This window comes from Calonectris borealis, chromosome 1 (genome assembly GCF_964195595.1).
Source record: "Calonectris borealis chromosome 1, bCalBor7.hap1.2, whole genome shotgun sequence".
NCBI classification, from domain to species: Eukaryota; Metazoa; Chordata; class Aves; order Procellariiformes; family Procellariidae; genus Calonectris; species Calonectris borealis.
In genome coordinates, this window is record NC_134312.1 from 115,837,810 (window position 1) to 115,854,493 (window position 16,684).

Below are 16,684 nucleotides of genomic sequence, written 5' to 3' on the forward strand. Positions count from 1 at the left end.
GACACCAGTCCATGATCTGAGATACCAAAATATTTTTGGAATTAAAGTACTTCATATATATTGTATTGTAAAGACTAACTACTGACATCTTGGTGTACATTCTGTGTTGTTTTTCTACCAATGTTTTTACTCTATGAGTTAGACTTTCAGCCCAAATACAAATTAAATAAATGGCTACAACAGTTGCTCTTCTAGATCTGTCAGACCAAGAGTCTTTCTAGCATTCTATCTTATTTGAAGATAACCAGCTAGAAATGTGTAAGAGAAAGTGAAAGGAGTACAGAATGTTTTTTCCCCTCTCGATCCTTCCAGTTTTTAGCTATTGTATTTGTTTTGTTCAGTTTCATGTATGAATGTCACTTGTTTGTAAACCCACTTTAATGATTTGTTGACTAAGTTTGAAGACTTCTTGACAGCTTATGGATAAACTGTCTTTTACACTCCCCTTCCCCACATTATCAAGGATGAATTAATGTGGTGGTGTAATGAGTAGTCTTCTCTCCAGAGCATGTTTCAAATGCTATTTTAAGAATTCTTTAGATAGGTCATAGAGTTTACAGTTTTGCTGAACTGTCTCTGTGCAGATCTCTTCAACTTCCTTTCACGTGTTGTTTATGTGTTCTTTAAAAAAAGCCCCAACCAACCACTAAAAAAACCAAACAAAACAAACCCTCAACTGATTCCTAAATTAAATTGCATGTATAGTTAATTGTCTTGCTGGCAGAAGAACTCAGTATAGTTAATGCATTAATATAGCACTTTATTCGGCATGAAGTCCCGTTCATTTCAATAAAGGAGGGGAGCAGAATGTGGGCTTGAGTTCGAGTAGTAATAATGGACATACTGCTTTATCCTTCACTTGCAGGGAAAGGCTATATAAAGTGTCATGTAATTTCTAATATGGTGATGTGTTTTCAGCTTTCTGCCTGATTCCTTAGTAGTTTTTTCATGCGTAGAAGATGATCTTGTTCAGTTTGTAATGATACAGTTTTTGTTTATTTCTGGATTCCCAGTTAGGCAACTGTTCTGCAGTAAAAACTGAGATTATAATGATGGAAATGTGCAATTAAAGCTGCCTACTCCAAAGAGGCTTTAAACTGAGAATAATTGGTTTTGATGTACAGTTTGGGGGTACAATTGTTTTCATCTGTGGGAGGAAGAAAGGACTAGGTGGCTATAGTAATAAATAATCAAAGGGTCAAATTCCATTTTTTCAAACTTTTTTATATCAGTGATGCATAAGAGTGTGCAAATAACAGTAATTGCTCTTTAGAGGAACAATTAAATACCAGCAGCATTTTGACTTACTCTAGAGTAATTCATGTACAACTTGGATTTGAAAGGTATCTTGTAAAGTTGGAATCCAGTTAGTGGTTTTCAGTGTACAGTGTTTTTCACTTGTTAGTACTATATTGTCAGAACATTTTATTAAGAGATTGATCACAGTGAAGAAGATAATTGCCACAAAATGTACAGGATAAAATTGTATCAGAGGATTTGTTTCAGAATGAGTGTGGCAGGTTTTCTCTGTGGAACAAATCTGCTTTTGTCTTGTACTCTGTCCTGCTGGTGTGGTTTGCTCACAGGTAAATTTGGGTTCTGTCTGTTTCTCTATTTAAACCCATATTGGCCATACTAATGCTTTTTTTCCTTTTTTTTTTTAAATAGGTAACACTTAAAGGATTTAGTCCTTTGCTTCAGTTTGCGTACACAGCTAAACTTATTTTAAATAAAGACAATGTCTCTGAAGTTTGCAAATGTGCTGAATTTTTGGGTGTACACAACATTGAAGAGTCTTGCTTTCAGTTTCTCAAATTCAAATTTTTGGACTTTAAATCGAATCAGCAGGAATGTCCTAGGAAGAAGTGTTGTACACAGCATTGTCGGAAAACAAACCCTAAAATTGGCAATGTGGATGATGAAGACCTAGAAATAGATGATGAAGCAGAAGAACTTTTAGAAAAGGAATGTGTTCAAACTCCTGACACAAAGTTCTGTAAAGATGACGAAAACGCTAAATCATCGCCTGCTCTCCAGGATAATGCCAATCAAACATGTGATCCTGTACATTTAGAAAGGGGTAGTGTTGCCAGCTTATCTTCCCAATGCCCAAAGTATAGGAAATTCCAGAAAGCTTTTGGAAATGACAAAGTTCATACTTCGGAGTCCAGTTCCAGTATTAAAGACATTCAGGTGCCACCAACTGCAACTTTCCTTGAGAAGGAAATACCTGATAATGATGGCATACAAAAAGCTCAGGAGTGTGTACCTATGCAGCTGGTCTCAAAATGTGAAGAGACTCAGGTAAAAATGGAAGAAGGGGAGGAGGGCGCTGAGAAAAAGGAAGTGTTAAAGAGAGATTCTGTGACTCAGAATGTGTCGTGTCCTGTGGAGAAAATGGATCTTGCTGCTTTCCCCCAAAACTCTGCTGCACCTCATGGAATCAATTCTGTGTCTTTTTTACATACTTGTGAGCAATATGGTAACTTGAATTTCAGTAGTATGCAAAACAACACAGTCTTAGCTGAAAAAACTGTGTCAGGTACTGGAGTTGGTAATGACAAAATTGAAAGTCAAGATGACGCACCTTCAAAGGTCGATTTGTGCACTAGGGAAGCCACTAACATTACATCAGCTGGTGATCGAAGCAGTGTGGAGAGAGAGGTAGCAGAACATCTAGCAAAAGGGTTCTGGAGTGATATTTACAGCACAGAAGCCTGTCAAATACATTTACCACCTGCAGTTCCAAAAGAGTGCTTGGAGCCAGTATATTCGGGGAAAAAATCAGAGTGTCCATGGCTGGGTATCAGGATCAGTGAAAGCCCTGAACCTTGCTCTCAACGAACTTTTACAACATTGAATTCTGTCAACTGCCCCTTTATAAGCAACCTTAGTACCGAAGGATGCTCCAACAGCTCTGAAATAAGCAGTGGAGATTATGTTCAGGGGCAGCAACAAGAACAGTATCCTTATAATTACGTGATAAGTTTGGGAGAGGATTCGGAAAGTGACACCGAGGGAGACAGTGAATCCTGTTCAGCCAGAGAACAAGAATGTGAGGTAAGAACATCCTGGTGTATCCTTTGCTTCCCTGTCTCTTAAGGCCCTATTCAAAAACCTAATTCTGAGTGTCTTGGGATGGGGTGGGTTTTTTTGTGGTTGCTTGTTTTAAAAATCTGGGAAATGAAACTTTAAATAACTATTCAAAGGTTTATATGGAAGATCACTGTTAATTCAAGGAGACTTATAAAGTATTTTTTGGTAGGATATTGAAGTGGTAGATGCTTAGGTATTAGATCTCTTCAGATATTTTTCTGGAACAACTTTTATCAGAAAAGATTGTGAGTCTTAAACCAAGGCATGGGGGTTCTTTTAGAATATTTTTTTTTTGTCTACTTCGGTTAAACTTAAGAAAACTCTAAACTTCTTGGAACCTTTGTTTTATAGAAACTTAACAGTTTTCTTGGTTTTATTCTGTGTTGTGGGGAGAAGGTGGGAGAGAAATGATACTTCAGATTTACTGTGAAATGAAAATTAAGTTTTCAAGCTGGCTTCAGTAGCTGTGTATTTAAGACTGCTTTAATAGTATCGCCTTCTCTAAAACTGAGGTTATATTTGTTCCTCCAACTGCAGAAATTATTTGGCACTTCTTTCCTTTATGTCATTGCTTTGGTAGTGTTTTAGGCAGATGCCATACATAAGTAGTCTAATCCCAAAAGATTTTGCTATGTACCTAGAATGATTTCTGTCATAGTTCTTAGAATTGTAGAATTGCAGTGTGACTCTGTGTATGATGGATCATTTAATGTCATGAAAATTCAGTTGTTTTTAAAGCACTAGGTTTTTTCTTTTCAAGATACAGGGCCTTACTAAGACTTAAAATAAGTGGAAGCTACCATCAATATAAAAAGTTGGCAGACCAAAGAAAAGGCCAGATTTGGCTAAATACATTCCTCATCTTTACATTACAAAGAAGTGGATGGCATCATTGCTGAGGGCAAAACTGTGTCCTTTTTTTTGCCTGTTTGTCACCAGTGGTAGCCAAACACAGGAAGGGTTTCTCTGTTTGCTTTTTAAGCTAAACTCAGATCTTTGACCACAGCAAGGTAACATAGTCTGCTACTTAATATAATCAAATGTAAGGATTAAAATAAAGTGTCTGTAGTTGGATACTTCATAAAACGTGGCAGTTATGTTTTAAAGGTAAAGATGTTTTTCAGTATTAATGAGGACTTTGTGATCTATGTATGTTTCAGAAGGTCCTGCTTCTGTTGCTCAGGTGTACAGACAGTAGCAAGAGCCTGATTCTCTCTCCAGCATTAAGAATTACAAGACAAATATTGTAACTTCTGTATTTTAAGTAAATGCCTGTTTCAGTGAACTTTTCCCACAGAAAACTATAGGTATGAAAATGTATGCAGGATACAGTCTTAATAGCAGATTAGGGGAAACTTTAGACTGTATTAGTGATTCTTAGCACCTGTTTTGTGCACCACCACCTTATTTTCCTAGAGTGTATCACCTAATTATTTGCTGCACACATAGATAGATTTCATCCTACTCTGAATATGCTTTTGAGGATCTACTGTAAATGTACAAAGTACTCAGTTATTTCGCCCGTGCTTGAACTCATCTAGTGGAAACCCCTGGGTTTTATCCACCTCACCTGATGGCTACATTAGCTTGCTCTTGTTTCTGAGATTTAGGAAGAAAGATGGGTTGTGGGGTAAAGAATGCTTAAAATAAAAACTTGAATTGGCCTGTTGGTGTTTGTGTACATCAGTTTCACCTTTGATTTATAACTGTATCTTACATTCTAGGTAAAACTGCCATTTAATGCACAAAGGATTATCTCACTTTCCAGAAATGACTTCCAGTCATTTCTGAAAATGCATAAATTAACTCCTGAACAATTGGACTGTATTCATGATATCCGAAGACGAAGTAAAAATAGAATTGCAGCACAGCGATGTCGTAAGAGAAAACTTGACTGCATACAAAATCTTGAATCTGAAATTGAAAAACTGGTATGTATAAATATTCATTACTGTTGACTTGAGTCTTTCACTAAACATCTTGACTGGACATCTGGCAGTAGTTTGAGAGTGAGGTGGCTTACTACTTTTTCCACTCAAGCTTAGAAAACTATCAGTCTTAGATGACTTCTTGATAGTAGTTCTAGATTTTCTGTGCTTAACACTAAAGTACACACATTTTTCCTTCTGTGGACTTGTTTCCATTCAAGTAAAAGTGCATCACAGCGTAATTTTTGGCGAATGGTGTTTCTGAAGCCCATCAGCATTGAGCTTAATTGTACAGAATGATGCTCAAATCATCATTCCACTCTACTTTGTCTTCTACCTCTTTCCCCTTTCTTGCTTTGTGCTTTTGTTCTTCAGCTCGTGGTATTGCTTGTGATCAAGTTTACAGTTATGCAATTGTTAGTTGTGTAAGTATTGTTCTTGTAACATATCAACATGGGCTGGTGAACTGTTTCCTGAGTCTTGAATCTTAAAAATGAGACCCTTGCAGAAAGGCAGAAGATATAGCAGAGCTCAGGAAGCTGCTTGCCTTTTTAGCAGTTGTATCAAGATTGTAGCTGAGGAATTAATGCATCCAGATTTCTCTGCAACCATCTGTTAATATAATTTCTCCTTCTTGAAAGGCAATAAAAAGGTAAATGTATAAGTTAAGAGAAATGTGGATAATCTGAAGGTTTCCTGGCAAGAAAATAATTGTGAGTGGCTTTTTTCTGGTCTTTGTTTCTGACCCTCTCATCTCAGTTTCATAGTTGATCATAACATGTGCACTAAATAGTTCAGTTGTTTAGGGTTACTGTACTCTTAATTCTTGTTTATGGAGCATTTTAGACTTTGTGTTTATGTACATGAATTTGGTATCTGCATTAGCTAGGAACATATGTAGTCATGTTGCACCTTTCTTCTTATGACTTCAGAGTGAAAAGGAAAATAAAATTAGAGCAAAGTGCAATGGGCTAGAAACTTTTTTTCCTGAAGCAGTCCATCATCTTTCACTACGTGCACTTCTACTTCTGCAACAAAGGAGACAGACTTTGAAGGAAGGCCTGCAGTGCCATACAGCCCTGATGAGTTAACAGAGCAAGTCATTCAGTGTGCTGAATGAAGAAGATATTCTGGGAGGGAGGGAAATCAGGTGGTCGTGTTAATAACAGTTATATTATTCTGACTAAAGAGAGAAGTTGAATTTCTGACAGTTCAGAACTTTTTGCCTGTTTTTGTTGTCATATTGTCATTTCTGTTTGTTATGTAACTTTGTCAATATTGTGCAACGCTTGGTGGGGGGGAAATAGAGATTCATCTGCAAGATTAGACCTGTAGTTGGTTAAGTGACTGATAATCATAGTATAATATCCTTTCTTCTGTGGACCTGTGCTGGAACAGACTGAATATCTGCTGTTTGACAGATATCGCTGTGCAAGGTCTAGACAATGAGTGTTGAGAATTGTGAGGTGAGGTCTGAGTTATGAATCATGCTCTAGGCACAAACATGTTCCAGTCGCTTATTTTTTCCAACTGTGCAGGTAAGTTTCTTCAGAACTTCCTGAAAAGACCTTGTTTGGAGCTGTTGAGCATGTCTGACAGCCACTGGGTTTATGCATCATCAAACTTGTGTAAGGTGTGCACACATACAGAAACTTTCAGCTCTGTCTGGGCATAATTTCCAGGCGGGTAGAAGAAAAGAGACATCTGTGAAAGGCGTTGTGTTGTACATCTAGGTTGCTTCATGCATGATGACTCCTGCCTCGTTCCTGCTTCTCTGGGTCAGTCGTGTCTCAGACCTGTTAGTCTGATCTTCTGATGGTATCCTCTGTAATGTGGCTTTGAGAGAGGATAATATGGCGTAGCTGTAGTCTGAAAGCTCTTGACAAGTAGATAATACTCTCTACTATAGCCCGTTAGGAAATACTATTTGGTTAAATTCCTCATCCTGGCTTCCAGTATGTGCAGCATGTTGTCTTGTATTAATTTCTGTTCGTTGTTGCTTATCAGGTTTTTGTTCTCTCAGATTAAAAGATAGTATTTGTGGTGTGTTTCTTGGGAAAGTCCTATATCTGGAACAGACTAACCCCCTGCATGAGTAGAGGCTGGAGACCGACTGGCTGGGGAGCAGCTTTGCTGAAAAGGACCTTGGGGCTCTGGGCAGACAGCAAGCTGAGCATGGGTCAGCAGCATGTCCAGTCTGAAAAAAAGGCCATCAGTGTCCTGGGCTGTATTAACAGGAGCACAGCCAGTGATTTGAGAGCAGTGATTGTACTCCTATACTTAGCACATGTAAGACTGAATCTTTTGCCCAGTTTTGACCCCTCCCAGTGCCAGAAGTACATTGACAAACTGGAGCAAGGTTAGGAGAAGGCCACCAGGATGGTCAGGCCTGGAGTACTTCTCCCATGGTGAGAGGCAGAAGAAACAGGGCTTCTGCTTGGCAAAGAGATGGCTGTGGGGAGACCTAATAGCCACCTGCCCATATCTATGGGGAAGTCCTCAAGATCATGTAGCCATTGGGAATGGAAGATCTTCGACTTCCCAGGGGGTAGTACTTCAGCAGGAGAACAAGAGACATTGTCATAAATTAAAATGGGATATAAGGAAACACTTTTTTCCAATGGGGACAGGCAGACAATGGAGGAGGTTACCCAGAGAGGTTGTGCATGCTCTATCCTTGGAGGTTTTCATGACATGACTGAGCAAAGCCCTGAGCAAAAACTGAGCTGACTTTGTTTTGAGCAGGAGGTTGGACTGCAGACCTCCTGAAGTACCTCCCCACCCAAGTGATTCTGTAAAATTGAAAGTCTTATGTTAAACTCTGCTTACATTGAAGAAAAATGCTGTTTGGTACTGAATCTACCTGTTACCTGGGAGAATTATGTTTGGTCATTTCTCTTGAGCTTCTGTACTGATAATGTCATTTTTGATGCCCATACAGTCTTTGCTTATTGATCTTTCAGGTGAACCTATATGTTCTTGTTGTTCACTAATGTTGCATATTTGAGAATACACGTGGGCCACCCAAGGAGATGTTGGCTTGTTAGAAACAGCTCTTTCAGAGCACCTGTGTATATTCACATTCCTTGTACTTTCTCACTTCAGAGCTTTAAAATGAGGGTACTTGGGAGGGGGAGCAGAGTAAAGGACAACTGGCCTCAAGAAGCACTACTGTGAAGATTCTGTAGCTCAGGAGGAGGATGTGTCAGTGAGTGACATACTATAAGCTGTGATCCAAGAAATGTAATTGAGATCTTGTTATATATACTATAGCAGAGAGAGGAAGTGTGTGAACTAAATAGATTCTTCACCAGAAGAATTAAGAGCTCTCAGTTTGATGATTATTACGACCTCAGAACTAGCTGGCATTACTTTGCAGTATTAGTATAATGCTGCTAAAATAAAACAATAATATTTAAATGTATTAATCTGTCAACAACTTCATATGGGGGCGGAGAACTTACACTGGAATAACTATTTCTGAATGCTGAAGTTTGTGTTAAACAGCAGTCCAGATAATTTCATCAGTCCATAATACACAGCTGAGTGCATCTACATACCCAAAATGTACATAGTGATTTCACATGAGGAGATCTGGCAACAGCTGCTCCCAGTATGCTGACAAGTAGAAGTTTATTAGCAAAGCACTCTTTCTAATCATTTTGGGCAAAAAGGACTGGCAACAACTGCTTCTCTTGCAAAACGCCACTTAAAGTTAGTCAGTTGTTTCAAAAAGAAGTAGAGGTTGCAGTATGAGTTTCTCCTGCAAAAGGGGATGTGAGGAGGACTGAAAATAATTAAACTTTCTAAGAGTGAACGAACATAGCAATAGTGATAACACACAGTCCCTGTGATGAAAATTTATTTCTTAAAAAACTATTTATAGCTTTGTATGTCTTCAAAACTCTGCCTCTTCTTTTAATTAATTGATTTTAGAACTCAAAATGTGTGGCATGTTTGGTTTTGGGTTTTGTCCTTTTCTTTCAATTGCTTCATTATGGTCTTGCTTGTTTCCTGTCCTTCTTTGCCATTTCCTCGTTTTTCTTTGTTCCAGATGTTTCCATCATTAGACCTCTCAGTTATCAGTGTCCTTACATCTTCAGCCAGTTGTATCAGAAGTCTCAGAAAAATTCACGTCGTTGAAATAAAAGCAAAAAAAAAAAAGCTAATTTTTAATGAGTGGTACTGCTTTCTACTTGATATTCATTAGTGAATTGCCATCCCTTTCGTTGCCCTGTGTTTGGAAAGTCCTTTTGCATTATGTAGCTAGATTGTAAGCTCTTCAGAGCAAGTACAGTCTTACTTCATATCTGAGAGGCATCTGCCACTCTTAAGCATGTTAGCTGTGTAAACAAAACTCAAGCATTCAGCCCGTATTCTCGTGTTCCAATAGTAGGTTACCTACCTAGCAGCACGTCTGTTCTTGTCTCTTCAATTCACTAATCTCTCATTCCTCTGTCTCTCTACTTTAAATTCTTTAACTTCCAGTGTTCTAGTGAGTGCCTGGAAACAAACGGGATTGCTGCATTTCCAGAGAAGATGTTTTGTTTACAATTTTAGCATGTTTTATTTCTTTAACTTTCCTATATTTTCTATTTACTTTAGAAACTCTTCTTAACTCCATTGTTTGTTCTACAGTGGACTTGGCACTTCCTGAGAACTGTATTTATTTTCATCTAGCAGAGTAGTATCAATAGTGAAAATGTGATGTCTGGTTTTCAACATTTAACTTCTAAAATATAAATCTCTATGAAGACTGCTTTGCTTAACATTTTGTTGACCCAGTGGTAATGGTTTAAATGTGTTACCCTGTAGAATTAGTATTTGAGGAATACTTACAGTAAGTGAAGCTAGGTTTCATTTATTTAATAACTACAAATTACTCTTGGCTGCCAGCATGAGTTTTGAAACAGTTTTGTCTGAAAAATCACTTCAAGTAGCTCAGTCGATGACACTTCAAGAGAGGTTAGGATTGTCCTTTTGCATAGGCATTTGATAGTGTTGCTGTTTACCTTCTTACTGCCAAATTACTTCTGTTTCAGCAGACCAGTTTATTTACAGTCTTGTTTTAGCTTTGATAGGAACATAAGCCATAGTTTTTGTGTTAAAATGTAGACTAAAAGGCTATTTTCTTTTTGCAGCAAAATGAGAAGGAGAACTTGCTGAAGGAAAGAAACCACATTTTGTCAACTCTGGGTGAGACAAAGCAGAATCTGACTGGACTTTGCCAGCAGGTGTGTAAGGAAGCAGCCTTGAGTCACGAGCAAATACAAATACTTGCAAAATATTCTTCCTCAGATTGTCCGCTTTCATTTTTATTTCCGGAGAGAGAACGAACAGCTGCGTCTGACAGTGAGCTTGCAATACCAGCATGTATAGAATTAGCAGATGGTCTTTCAGGTGTTACATCTACAAATGAGCAGAGTTCTTGTTACCAGTGTGTGAAAAGTGTATGTGATGCAACTTACGATCAAGTGCAAGAACGGCATCCAGTTTCTGTAAGAACGTTGGAGAAAACTTTGCTTGTGGAACAGTGTGGACAGAGCAGTGGTATCACAGACTTCTGTCAGCAAATGACTGACAAATGCACTACAGATGAGTGAATGTCTTCTCTTCCTATTGCCAGCCTCTCAACGTTGCAACTAAAAGTGAGATTGAGCATTATTGTAAAGTAACTTAGTGAAAGAAAAGATGAAACTTTATCATTTGAAATGACATTGACAATTACATGGTCATTATATTACCTGGCAAGCGTTGGGTTTGCTCTGTGTAGTTTTAGAGTGTAATTTATGTGTGTCAACCTTGGAGCTTTTTCTGTGTGGTGATGCCAAGGAGAGTTCAGGAAAGTTGTTGGAAAGTATAAACTCTGTGCACAGATGTTTATTTGTGAGGAAGCTTTAATTCAGGTAGAAAGCAGCCTTCACTCTGATTTATGCCACAGTACCTAATGCCACTCTGCATCTCAAGAAAAGCCTCCTAACAGGTGTTTATGTACAATGACTTCTGTACCTGGAATTCTTACCTCTTTAAGATTTCTTTTTTCTGGTAGACAAACCTTAAGAAGCATATATAGCTCTATAAATGTTTGTTTTGTAGATCGGTTAGGATAACATGACAGTGTGAGGAGATTCTGGCAAGTGTGCTCTGGAACAGCTCATTGCTTCCTACTGTTCCCATCCCTGTACCAGAGCCAGCTTTTATTGATTATATGCCTTTGTCTTAGCTCTCCAGTACGTAGTTAAGACAACTGGAACAGCGGAGGTGCTGGAGCATACTGCTCTCTTCTATAAATTTTGTGGGAGGAATAACAACATACTGGGAAAGGCAGAAGTTTGAAACTGTTGCAGTTCTTTGATTAGTGTGCATTGGATCCTCTGGCATCTGAATCCCATGTGCTTGTTAAAATTCATTGCTGTATTGTGACTTACTGTCCTAGCACCTTCAAGCTCACCACTGTTTGTGATAAGTTGGAATTAAAGTATTGTGAAAGTTTAAGGACAGATTTTTTTTTTTTAAGGTATTCAGGCACCAAATTCTTCAACTCCAGTGCCTAATTGCCTAAAGTAATCTACAAATGTATTTGTTCTCTGATCACTGGGACCAGTAAAGATCTATTTCAGAATTTTAGTCTTCAGGATACTTTTATGGCTAAACCTTTTATGGCTTGTGCTATAAGTGTAAACATATAGAAAGTATAATAAGGAAATGAGCTGGAGGGATTTCCTTTATTTATGTTGCAAAGGAGAAATTCAGCTACTAAAAATAATCCCCGTTTTTTAGATTTTTACATGGCAGTAGATGCATATTGTATACCAATGATGCTTTGTTATTTAGATGTTTTTCTCACACCAGAACTAAGTATTGAACCTCACCACAGAAAACTTTGGTTTTGCTGGTTTACAAAACATGAAGAATCTTGTACAAGCCAGTGGAATTCTTCGTTTCCTACCTCAGAATGTATATTAGTTTTTTGTGTCTTTGTGTGCATGTACAGTAGGCAGCAACTAAGCAAAGGACTATTGTAAATACTGCTTTGCAGTTTTATCTTGCAGTGAGACAAAACTTGTTCTTGGCAAGGCTCTTCCCCCCCCACCCCCCCCGGTAACATAGCATTAATAAATATATTAAGACTATTAAGCCACTTATTTAAAACAAAAATTAAAAATTTGACAGATTTCAACAGTACTTCTCATAACCAGCACGTAATACAAGTGACTACACTACCTCACCTTTGGGATTGAAAGTTGATTCAAATCTCTAGTGATATCCTTGGATTTTCATCATATATCATTACTTTTTTAAGGGGAAAATTTATGTTAATGGAGCAGAGCTTGTATAAATCACAGTGCTTGCAGTAATTGAAAGTCAGAAATAAATAGTATATGGCAGACATCATGAGAGTTCTACTGCTTTGGATATATTTTCAGATAATTGAATTTCTTTTAAATGACTGTCATTTATATATGTTGATCCTTTATATGTATTACTCATGAAGCTCTCTGGGTTTTTTCTCCAGTGTCTGTGTATGCCTGGTTAATTTAATCCTGCCTCCCTGCCATGCTGCCACCTTGGGCAGTGTTTTGCTCCCAAGTCTCCATTTTATTTAAAAAGCAAACCAACGAGAAACAGTAAAAAGCAAAACAGAAAGCCCCAATCCTCTCTACTGTCCATACATAATACCACTTTTAAAGCTGGTGATATTCTAAATGACGTGGATAATGACATTAAAGCATTGTCCTAATAGTACACATGCTCTGAAATGGAATTCAGAGTTGGGTTAAATGTTTGTTATAAAGGGGTGGAGCATATATGTAGAGAGGGACTGGTTGGGAACTTAAACATATCCAGTGGCCCAGACCCCCGACACACTTGGCTATGGATGCTGGAAAACAAAGTCAGTGATTACCAAGTTTGGAGGCCAGAATATCCACCAAAGAGTTGTGCTCCACTGCTGCAGTCTGGTGATCAGCCAGGGTCTGAATGCCCCCCAGCAAACGGTGCAGGGCTTCCAGTGCAGAGATCATGGCTGTCATTGACATATGATAAAATTCATGTCATGTTTTTAAACCTATGATGAACTTGATGAAGTTTGAGGGTAGGTTTTTGCCTAATCAGCTGCATCTAAATAATTTTTAAAGTATTTATTTAATACAGTAGACCTACAAGTTGCATGTTGACTTCTATAGCCTATATCATCAACTTGCAAAAGTTAAGAATGAATGACAATTTTATGATACAGAATTCTCAGGTAAATGTTTTGGAGTTTGGTTTTTTTTTTTCACTAAGAAATACTCGATTTTGAAATTGTAAAATACTTTGTTAAAGCATGTTTTAAAATACTTTGGACGACTACCTTGAAGCCATAAGAGTATGATGGCATACAGATTGTAAAATAAACGATAATTACAACAGTTGATTTTGTATCTTTCATAATTCAATATTTTCTAAGACTACAATAAAAACCACTATCCTTTCTACAAAGGCTTTTCTTTTTTGTACAAATCTTTTGCAGTGAAAGTCTTTACTGGTGCATTATTCACTTATGTAGTACTACTAAAACGTAGCAAAGTAGTCTCTATAGTTTATAAGTTCCTGAATAATACACACAGTAGCAAATATTACTGAGTTGGAATAAATTTCCTGTAAGTTTATTTGACTTTTTTGTGTCCTGTTCTGTTTGAGTGGGTTTTCTTTTCTGGGGAACTTTGTAATTTATTTATTTATTTATTATTTGTTTTAAGAGAGAGAAGAGGTAAATGGCTGATTAATGGGATATTGTAGGTTTGTTGGGTCTAGAAAAAAACTTGAGGGTGATTATGTGCATAGTATAGATCAGTGCATGAGACTGAGGTTTATCATGGGGGAAGTTGTAATGATACATATGTTTATTAAGCTTCTCAAGAAGTATCGTAATTGTAGATCTGTTAGGTCTTGTTAAATAATCAGAAGGATTGCAGAAAAATTATCCTTTGAGAAACTGTGTTTATCCTAATCTCCCTCTGTACCTCCTAAACAGTAAACTGTAATACTGGATCTAGCCTTTCAGTATTGCGTTTTACCTTGTTCAGAAAGCTCTTCATTAGAAGTCTTCATTTAAAGTTTTTGTAACCTGTGCATTTGATGCTTTCAAATCTGAAATTACTTGATCCCACCAGCAAACCCTTCATTAAAGGTTAAAACAGTCTTTTTGGGGGAAAATGCTGGAAAGCAAGGTGATTGATTGTAAGGTTCAACTTGCTGCTTATAATTGATAAGGCAGTTTTGTCCTTGGAATTCGTAGTCACTTGGATTTAGTTAGTGTGTTGTTCATTTCTTCACTTTAAGAACCAAGATGTTAGCTTGCACAAGAATGTCAGTGTGGTTCCTCTTTGAGGAAACTTAAAATCTTGATGCAAGAGTCTGTCATATGTTTAAAACTCCTCTTAATATTCAGCAAGAAACAACGGCAATGAAAGCTAAAAGGTACATATGCCAGAGATCAGTACTGTACAATTAGTTCTGCCTCTGGGTCGTCTTTAGGAAGTAGGAAATGAGGAACTGCTGATAACTGGCACCCTTTATGGGAGCTCTGGGTTTTTTTCTGAGCATGACGGAGGTAAGTTAAATTTGTTTAAAATGGAATAGCAAAACTTCTCCAAAAGCTGAAAAGAAGGTAAAAGCACCTATTTTCACTGAAGCAGTTTTGAACAAATTTCTTCAATACTCTTCTGACGAAGGTTTGAGCATAAACAAAATAGTTGACCTTTACAGAGCAAAGTGAATGTTGTCCCTTTTTGGCACTGAAATAGAAGCTGGACAAGCTGGACTTTAATGCCTGTTCGATATTCTATTGCTTGCATATTGATTTCTGCTTTGCTTTGTTTTTGTTCTTCAAAAGAATGAGCCTCAAAAGCACACAGCTGCAATTTGCTAGTATGTATAAAGAAGAATTTTAATATTGGTACATTAAGACTTGCTGCCAGTTGAATCTTTGTGGCCAGAACTAAAGGGAAAAAAAGAAGGGAAAATGAGCTGGTTTAGCAGAGGTTTGAATAAGAGAGACTTCACGAATATGAATATTGTAAAAGCCTATTAAGCATGTGTCATGCTGTCCAGGCCTCTAAAATTTGTATACACTGCACTTAAGCTTTATTATTATTATTTTTAATCTTTTTGAATTGCAAATACTAATCTGACAGATTGTGGACACTAGCAGTCATTTTTTTCCTCAGCTTTAGATAGCTGGGATGGGGCAGGGAAAGCAGTGCTCACCTGCAAGATTGGAGCTTTGGAAATGAACAGGATGTTTAAACACACGTTTCTGTTGAGAACAAGGTGGTGTGTGAAGGTGCAGGTAATGGCGTTGGTTGCTGGGAAATGTTTTGCCATGTCGTGGGCTTAAAAATAAAGAATGCAAAGTGCTTATTTTCCTGTTGAGCCAGGAAAGAGTCAGGGCAGAACTTTTCAGGAGCACGTACCCAATTTTTTTCTAGTTTAGAGTAGAGAAGGTATTTTTTTACTTTTCTATCCCTTCTCCACTGTTTTGAAGAAAAGTGGAAGAAAAAATATTTATAATAATGCTCATTCAGAATACAGTGTAGCTTTCTAAGGATACTATTGAAAAAAAAAGCTTTCATATGAGGGATGTGAGATAACCCAATAACAGGATTTGCAAAGTACAAGATAAACTGTAATCTCATTTTAGTTTTAGGACAGTGTTTTGACTTGCTACCTACAAAACACTTCATTAGATAGGCATGAGCGGGGATAGCATGACTGCGGGAGGGTAAAACCAGCTTTGGACTATGACTGAACATAGATCTGTTCCGTGGTGGACTATATTGTCCAAATACTAGGTTTACTTATTCTATAATATATTGCCAATATGGCCTCACTTAAAGATGTTATTACCAGCTAGTGTACTGAGCAGTAAATATATATATATATATATATCTCAAAAGAAAAAAAAAAAATTTTCCTTGAACTCATTAGAAATGCTGGTATCTGCTAGTCAGATTGACACACATCGTGGAGTACCTGGAGTGTTCTTTAAGCTGTGACATCCATATAGGAGTTGGTGGAGGTGTCATGGTTTTCCTGACTTTGGATTTGCATTTGAGAGGAAACTGAGGAGCGGGGCAGCTCATACAACACTTCACTCTGGCAACGCCAAGCAGAGAAAACCACATTGCACGGTCAATATTCTCTAGGAAGTCTTGAGGTTATGTTTATAAAGTTCACTAGAAGCTGAATACTTGCTTGTAGGTAGTCTTTAACTGCAGTTACCAGATAAAAGTATTGTGTGCGTGTAGTGGCTTCTTGCCCTGGCCAGCTGGTGAGAAGCTTTTTCTGAGTGCTACGGCCAGTGAACAGCTTCCAGCTTTCTGTATATATATACATACAGATGTATAAAAAAAATGAGGAAACAGAGGAAAACTGTAAAGTTTTTGTAGGTTCCAGTAGTAATTTAAGACTTCTTGTAACTTGCACATTTTTTGCTAATGAAAAACTGACTTATCAGTGATTTCATAATGTTCCAAAAGTAGAAGGTCAAAATGAACGTATTTGTAATGCCTATAGAGGACATAAGAAAAGTGTCATCTGCTTCTGGGATTTCAGTCGGAACCAAACTAAACGAGGAACTTCTTTCTTTGTTCCCTCAGTTTTTCAATTAAAAAAAA

General features: G+C 37.5%; 1 protein-coding gene across 7 annotated transcripts in view; it reads left to right on the top strand.

Moving 5' to 3' along the window:
- Nucleotides 1-15,951, top strand: part of BACH1 (BTB domain and CNC homolog 1) — a 31,495-nt gene extending 15,544 nt beyond the window's left edge. For 5 of the 7 annotated variants that reach the window (XM_075171035.1, XM_075171036.1, XM_075171047.1 and 2 more), the window contains 3 exons: nt 1,669-3,060; nt 4,821-5,027; nt 10,166-15,951. In XM_075171035.1, the coding sequence (XP_075027136.1) occupies nt 1,669-3,060; nt 4,821-5,027; nt 10,166-10,627 (2,061 nt within the window). In that variant the 3' untranslated portion in view covers nt 10,628-15,951. Of the gene's footprint in view, nt 1-1,668; nt 3,061-4,820; nt 5,028-6,562; nt 6,602-10,165 lie in introns of those variants that run through there. The other 2 variants (XM_075171058.1, XM_075171052.1) reach the window with 2 other exon arrangements.
- Nucleotides 15,952-16,684: the final 733 nt, after the last annotated feature.